The sequence below is a fragment of the Mus caroli genome, unplaced genomic scaffold (genome assembly GCF_978045245.1).
Source record: "Mus caroli unplaced genomic scaffold, Mus_caroli_1 scaffold_9, whole genome shotgun sequence".
Classification (NCBI taxonomy): Eukaryota; Metazoa; Chordata; class Mammalia; order Rodentia; family Muridae; genus Mus; species Mus caroli.
In genome coordinates this window covers 15,014,006-15,022,140 of record NW_028227264.1, presented here as the reverse complement: position 1 = coordinate 15,022,140, position 8,135 = coordinate 15,014,006, and the positions used below count along the sequence as shown (strand labels likewise).

At 41.2% G+C, this 8,135-nt stretch overlaps 1 protein-coding gene across 1 annotated transcript in view; it reads right to left on the bottom strand.

Moving 5' to 3' along the window:
• Positions 1–5,063: 5,063 nt before the first annotated feature.
• Txlnb (taxilin beta) overlaps positions 5,064–8,135 on the bottom strand; it is a 50,879-nt gene continuing 47,807 nt past the window's right edge. Inside the window, exon 10 of the mRNA XM_021174748.3 lies at positions 5,064–8,056. Coding sequence (XP_021030407.1) covers positions 7,274–8,056 — 783 coding nt within the window. The 3' untranslated portion in view covers positions 5,064–7,273. The remainder of the gene's footprint in view (positions 8,057–8,135) is intronic.

Sequence of the window (8,135 nt, the reverse complement as noted above, 5' to 3'; positions counted from 1 at the left end):
AGTGAGAAAGTCACTGATGTTCACAGAAATCTCAGAGTACAAAATTCAGCATGAGACATGATGTGATTGGGATCTCGCTTAGCCTCAGTGTGTGATTGAAATGATTTATTTGTTATCCATGGTAGAGTGAAGTACTTTCTGTGCCATCAGGATCAAAGAATTTCTACATTTCAGATGTCTTTATTCATACAGGAAGTAATCATGTTTTCTAGTTTGTCTTTGATGGGAAGGATCATTCCGAATGCCCTTTGACAAGAGCAGTATGAGCTGGTGACATAGCTTAGTAGTAAAGTGAAGCCTAGCAAACTGGAAACAAAACAGGCCAGCTAGAAATCCTTATCTTCTGGGAAAAAGTAAGCCTCAAATTTTACACACTTGTATGTGTGTGTGTGTGCTTGAATAACAACAGCACCTCACATTCATAGAACATAAGGAGATGACTTCAGATGTTAACCATAGAACAATGTGGTTGGCATAAGTCATCATTGCCATCACATAAAAACATCCTGGGCTGGATAGATGGCTCCGTGGGAAACGGGAAAGTATTTGCTGTGTGTCTTAGGATTATGATGGCTGTGATAAAACATCATGACTAAAGCAACATAGGGAGGAAAGGGGTTCTTTGGCTTACACCATCCCCATCACGATCTGTCACTGAGAGAAACCAGGACAGGAACTCAAAGCAGGCCAGAAGCCTGGAGGCAGAAGCCGATGCAGAAGCTGATGGAGAAGCCATGGGTGGGAGGGGTGCTGCTTACTGGCTTGCTCCACGTGGCTTGTTCAGAGTGCTTCTAGACTCCAGGATCGATCGCCAGCCCAGGGATGGCTCCACCCACAAGGCCCTCCCCCATCAATCACTAGTTAAGAAAATGCTCTACAGGCTGGCCCACAGCCTGATCTTATGGAGGCATTTTTTTTTCAGCAGAGGTGTCCTCCTCTCAGGTGACTATAGGTTGTGTCAAGTTGACATAAAACCAGTCAGCGCACAATACAAGCATTGGATCTGAGTTCAGATCTCCAGTCCCCATATAAAAAAAGCTGAGCACAGTGGAATGTGTCTGCAGCCCCAAGGCTGGGGGACAGGAACAAGAGGCTCCTGCAGCCTTGTTATGGGAAACTCAACATTCAATGAGAGACATGATTTTAGAAAATAAGGGGAAGAGCCAGTGAGATGGCTCAATGGGAAAACCACTTGCTGTGTAAGTTGATGACCTGAGTTTGATCTTAGAACTATATAAAGGAAGAAAACTAACTTTATAAAGTTGTCTTCTGACCTTCACATGTATGTTATGGCACACACACATAAATGTCATATACAAGCACAACAGTAACAAACAAAAATAAAATAAAATTAACAACCAAAACAAAAATCCTAGGATTTGAGGGATAGAGACAGGAGGATCTCTGTGAGTTCAAGGCCAGCAAGATCTATACAGAGTTTGAGGTCAAGCCTGAAACCCTGTCTCAAAAATTTGCTTGTATTGTAATGGAGTATCCTAATGTTTGATAACTCTTATTTGCATTCAGATATACAAAAATGGAACTATCTGAGGCCTTTTGAAAACATAATTTGAATCCACTACTTCTCTCATAAGCCATCTTTTCATTTCATTTTGGGAACAAATTTTAGAAGCTAGAGGCATCATCTTTTAGCAAATTATTTACATTTTAAATTATTTTATTTTCTTAAGTATTAGATAAAATATCGATTACAAAAGGATAGATTGAGGACGTTTTGTAGCAAGGGCTCTTTCTTCTTATTCTTCTTAGTCTTGCTGACCCCAATTTTGAAATTAGAACATGCTAGTTATATAATCTGAGAGAGAGAGAGAGAGAGAGAGAGAGAGAGAGAGAGAGAGAGAGAGAGACCTAAACATGTAAAAATGTCAGCTAGGCATGGTAGTACACGCTTTGATTCCAGTACTCAGGAATCCCAGGTATGTGGATCTTTGTGAGTTCCAGGTCAGTTAGGTTTATATAGTGAAAACATGTCTTAAACTAGGGACTCTGGATAAAACTCAGTGATGGTACAATACTCAGTAAAACAGACAGACACAGTGACAGAGAAGGAGAGAGATCTACAAGATCAACAAGGATAAATCGAACCCTTGATAATCAATCTTTTCAAACTATGCCAGGGAACACTGGGCTTGAAAAGTCCCCTTTGAATCAGAGTAGGCAAAAAATAATCAAGAGGCAGAATAGCTCAGCCTTTTCAAAGCTTTTTAGAGAATGTGTAGAGCAGTCACGAGGACTGTAGACAGGAAAACAGGTATCTTTTATTTGCCCTCAAATAAAATCTCCAAGAAGATTTCTGAGAAAACATTTGCCAGAGAAATTTGGAAACATGATTTTTTTGGGAGACAAGTTCTGAAGAAAACCATGCTTAGCCTCATGAGACTTGTCCATCAGCAGCTGGGTGGTCAGGCAGTGGAGTCTGTTGATTTTGTTATTGTTTGTTTGTTTGTTTTGTTTCTTTCATTGACTATGGTGTTTTAAGACACTTTTCTGTTGCTATAATAAAACAGTTGAGACTGGGTAATTTACAGAGTAGAGGTTTATTTGGTTTACAGTTCTTAAGGGATAAAAAGATAGTGCCACCAATCACTGACACTATTAGTAATGCTATGTTGTGCTTGCAGACAGGAGCATAGCATGGCTGTCCCCTGAGAGGGTTTACCTACCAGCTGACTGAGACAGATGCAGATACCCACAGGCAAGCATTGAATAGAGGTCGAGGACCCCTATGAAAGAGTTAGGGGAAGGATTAAAGGCTGTGAAGGTGATGGCAACCCCATAGGAAGACTAACAGTGTCAACTAACCTGGATCCCTGGGGGTTCCCAGGGACTAAGCTACATCAAAGAGCATACACAGGCTGGTCTGAGCCCTCCCCTACCCATGTACCCCCCAACACATATGCAGCAGAAAAGTGCCTTGTCTGGCCTCAGTGGGAGATGTGCCTAATCCTGTAGAGACTTGTGCACCAGAGTAGGGGTGTGTGTGGAGGGCACCCTCTTAGAGGCAAAGGGGAATGGTTATGGGGGGAGGAACTTTGTGAGGGGGGCCCGGGACAGGGAGAGCATTTGAGATATAAATACATAAATAAATTAAAAGAAAAAAATAATCCATGAATAAAGAGATTAAAAAATATAACATATAATTCTTAATACATAACCAAACAGAAAAAAAAAGATGATGGCATGGCATGGCATACACCTGACTCCCACATAAATAAATAAATGTAATTTAGTGAAAAGAACAGGGCATATCTGCTCAGCAATGAAGAGGGATTATTTGCTGCATTGTGGCATGACCGAATGTACCAAAAGATGCTAGCTCAGGTCTCTTTTCCCCTACAGAAGCCACTAATATCATGATGAATGTCCTAGTCACAACTTCTAATATTTGTTTTTGCTCCTGTTGTTTTTCGAAACAGGGTTTCTCTGTGTAACAGTCCAGGCTGTCGAGACCTAACTGTAGACCAGGCTAGCCTCAATCTCACAGGGATCTGCCTGTCTCTGCCTTCTGAGTTCTGGGATTAAAGGCATGGGCCACCACATCCTGCTACAACTTCTAATCTTACTTTCTAAAGGCCCTACCTACAAACCCATGTGACTTTGGAGATTAAGCTTCTAGCAATTGTGCTTGCAAGAAATGATGTCAAGCTATGCATGTGGGCATCCTGTTTGGACCTCTTCTTTCACAGATCTCAGGGGTTTTTGCTACAGCCTTATTGCTTTGATTTCTCCCCCTCCCTCTACTCCTTAACCCCTCCCCCTTCATAGCATGCATATGTAAATCCTCAAAGGATTTACTACATATACATTTTATTTAGAAAGCCCAAACTCAACCAAAAACAGAATAATGCCATATTTTAATTAGGTATTCTTAAATCATAGGAAAATATAGCAAAAAAAAAAAAAGAATTAAAAAATCCCATACTTTGGTCTTCCTTCCTATTGAGCTTCAAGTGGTCTGTGATTTGTATCCTGGTTATTTGGAGCTTTTGGGCTAGTATCCACTTATCAGTGAGTGCATACCCTGTGTTTTCTTTTGCAATTGTGTTAACTCACTCAGGATGATATTTTCTAGTTCTATCCATTTGTCAAAAATTTCATGAATTCATTGTTTTTAATAGTTGAGTATAAATGTACCATATTTTTTGTATACATCCCCAGGTAATACTATGTCCAATTTTCTGAGGAACCACCAAACTGATTTCCAGAGTAGTTGTACCAGCTTGTAATCCCACCAACAATGGAGAAGTGTTCCTCTTTCTTCACATCCTCTCCAGCATCTGCTGTCACTTGAGTTTTTGATCTTTAAAATAGTTATGTGGTTCTCTGAAGTCTAACTTCTTGAGTTCTTTGTATAATTGGATATTAGCCCTCTATAAGATATAGGTGAACAAAATACTCACAGGAACAAATATGGAGATAAAGTGTAGAGCAGAGACTGAAGGAAAGGCCACCCAGAGACTGTCCCACCTGGGGATTCATCCTGTATACAGTTACCAAACCCAGACACTATTGTGGATGCCAAGAAGTGCATGCTGAAAGGAGCCTGATATGGTTGTCTCCTGAGAGGCCCTGCCAGAGCCTTACAAATACAGAGGCGGATGTTAGCAGTCAACCATTGGACTGAGCATGGGGTCCCTAATAGAGGAGTTAGAGAAGGGACTGAAGGAGTTGAAGGGGTTTGCAACCCTATAGGAAGAACAACAATATCAACCAACCAGATCCCCCAGAACTCCCAGGGACTAAGCCATCAACAAAGGAGTCCACATGGCTCCAGCTGTATATGTAGCAGAGGTTGGCCTTGTCATGAATCAATGGGAGGAGAGGTCCTTGGTCTTATGAAGGCTCGATAGATGCCCCGGTATAGGGGAATCAAGAGCAGGGAGGTGGGAGTGGGTGGGTGGGTGGGTGGAGGAACACCCTCATAGAAGCAGTGGGAGAGAGGATGTGATAGAGTGTTTCTGGGAGGGAGGGAAACCAGGAAAGGGGATAACATTTGAAATGTAAATAAAGAAAATATCCAATAAAAAAATAATTTAAAAAAACCTACTAGAAAACTTGGAAGAAATGCCTTTTTAATTGGTATAAACATTATGTTATTACATTTAGAGAGCAATAATTCCAGTGTTTCTAGAAAGACTTGGCATCTCTAAAAATAGTTATATGAACTTCATAAAAAGAGATGTATTTTCTGCTTTCAGATCTTATGAGTTGTTATGATTAGTACAGCCAAGTTTGAACACAAGGAACTATAATAAAATATTCTTTTGCTATTAAAATAATTCTCCCAAAGTCTATATTAAAGCTTTACAGATTTCAGGGAAGGTGTAGTCTGTGAAACTGTGCCAAAGGTACACACAGTTGTGAGTGATATGTTGCTGTGAAACCCTCTTGGATGCACATAACAAACTTTGGATATTAGAACACTTAATTTATTGGATGTCAGTGCCTCCTGCCTGTTTGTCTTCCTAAGCTCTTGGATTGAGACCTAACTATGATGATCCTACTCTGTTCTTTGAAGCTCCGCTCCTGTAAACAGAGAGAAGGGATTAGTATAGTGAATATTTGGCTTTGAGTTAATTGAATGTCTAATTTCCAGTGGTGTTGAACTTGGCTGGATACCCGTGTGGTTATAATATGCAAAGCCTCTGAAAACACATGGGTTCTCAAATAATGGCATGCTTTTTCCCCTGATTTTTTTCCACAAACGGTATTTTTGTTCTTTCCCTTACTGTCTACTTCAAACAAATTTTATACAGTTTTATAATTCCTTCAACATATGGCTACTGCCTCCCAGCTCCTCGTGTGCATTGGCAAGCAGCCACGTGCACCACTGAAGAATGATTTCCTGGATGAGTTTTCAAGAACCCTCCTTTATCCACATTTCTACCTGTGTTCAACTTCTTAACATAGAGTTAGATTAGACCGTCCTCTCTTTATGTGCCTTCTGTCTCCCTCCTTCCCACCTCTCCCTGTTCTGTTAGTACAGTTTTCTTTGAGCCTAGGCAGATTATTTTATGCTGTCAGTGTTCTTAGAGGTTTTTGCCAACAATGAAAGTATAAAACTTGTTTGGGTAATCCCAAGTGCTTCTTGCTTTTGACATCTATGGAGTCCTTGCCTGTTATTTTTTAATTATGAGTAGGAACCTCCTCCCCCTTTTTAAAATTCTGTACTTCTGCCTGTTCAAGAATTCTTAAAGCAGGAAATGTGTTAGCTTTGTAAGCCTTGTTACTCCTATTGAGAGCTCATATGTATTTCCATTTTGGAAAAATACATTTTACTTAACATTAATTGAGATGTGGGCCAGGCACACACATTGATGCAAAGGAGGGAATTTGGAAGGAATAGATGCTTTGAGATAAAGGCAATGTTGGAGACAACAAAAAGTGTTTTCTTGAGATATCAGTAGTCAAAGAGGCTGAGACCTCTAAGCAGAGGATACTCAACCTCTCAAATCTCACTTAGATGCTTTCTCTATTTCCAACCACCTTCTTACAGGTAGCCAGGAGGAGGCGGCTTCAACCCAGGAGGTGATGCTGGGAACTAAGTTGGGAGGAAGTTGGCTGAGAAGATCAGAAGCACCTGTTTGTTTTTTTTTTTCCTCCCTTTCTGTTAAAAGCCTCTTGTGGTCCTCTTTGTGTCCAGGCATTGTAGCACACGTGCTATTTCTAACCCATAGAGCTTTAGTCTACTGTAGTCCAGAGTGTAAGTAAGTTAGAAAATTTTTACAAGCATATCTTGCAATAGAGAAAAATCTGTAAGGAGCAAAATATACTTGAGCAATGACTTTATATGCACATATGAAAATACATGTGTATGTGTATACATAAATGTATTTATATGTATTGTGTATACACATAAGTATCCTGTATATTATGCTATTTAAATGGAACCTGGATATCCATTATAGATCTTATTGGGTTATTTGTGGAAATAAATGTAATATCTCAGTGTATTTATATGTTATAGTGGGAGTCCTTAAATACAAAATCTTACTGCTAACAAACTGGATTAAGGCACCAATGTAATGTATATTTGCTATTGATGTGTTTGGCTGCCAATGGGAAAATTATACAATCGCAGAGAATTTCCATATTAGTTATAAATTGCAAACAGCAGCAAAGACTCGAAGTGTTCTGTACAACTTTAAAAATGTCTTGACTCTAACTCTTCCTAGTCCTAGAAGTTTCTTTCACAGACTTTCTTCTGTGAGGAAGATGCAGTCAGGTGAGCAGCCAGAAGAATCAATGAGGCTTAGTCTACTCCATTCATACAAGCATCAGGCTCTCTGGGGAGTCCAGTGGAAGGGCCTAGGGGGATGTCTGTGACTTCTGGTGGGGGCTGCTCCCTAGACTCACAGCCGGGCACCACAGCAGAATCTCCTTCACTCTCTGGAGATGGTGAAATATCATATTTTGCCTCTACTACAGATAGGGAGCCCTGAGCTGGGGACAGTGGGGCCTGACCAGAAGCGTTTGCCTCTGGTTTATGGGGCTTTGGACCCGGGGTATTTTCTGCAGGGAGACCCTGACTTTGTAGCTCTGCCTCTGCAGGGGTACAGGAGGCTGTAGGGGCAGGTGTGGCCTCACAGACCCCCCCTGCCACAGCCTGAGAACCTACAGGGGGCTGAGGACTCCCTGAATCAGCGGGAAGGCTGGGATGGTTTAAATGGGCAGTTTCGGGATGCTGGTGGGTGAGCTCACTTCCACTTTGAGGACCATTCACTGCCAGCTGTCTTTCCGTTGGTTGGTCTGGGGTGAACTCTGGATGATGAAGGATGGTAAAAGCTGTGGCCAGGTTTTCCACAGCATTTTGAAAACTGTTGGCTTCCTCTGCATCCACCTCTTTATTTTCAGAGACGCTTGGCTCTGGCTCTTCGTCAGAGGTGTGCTGAACCTGGTCTTCCTTTTCGGACATTTTTGCTTCTCTGATTTTCTTGTAGAGTTCCTTTCTCTCTTCTTGTAAAGCACGACACAGGTTCTCCAGCCTTTGGATTTTCATCACGAAACACTCGTATTCTTTAGCTCGCAGGGCTTTCTGTGACATAAATGCATACACACACACAGACACACACGACATGAGCAGTGAATTTCTCAGGATGCTCTCCAGAAACAAA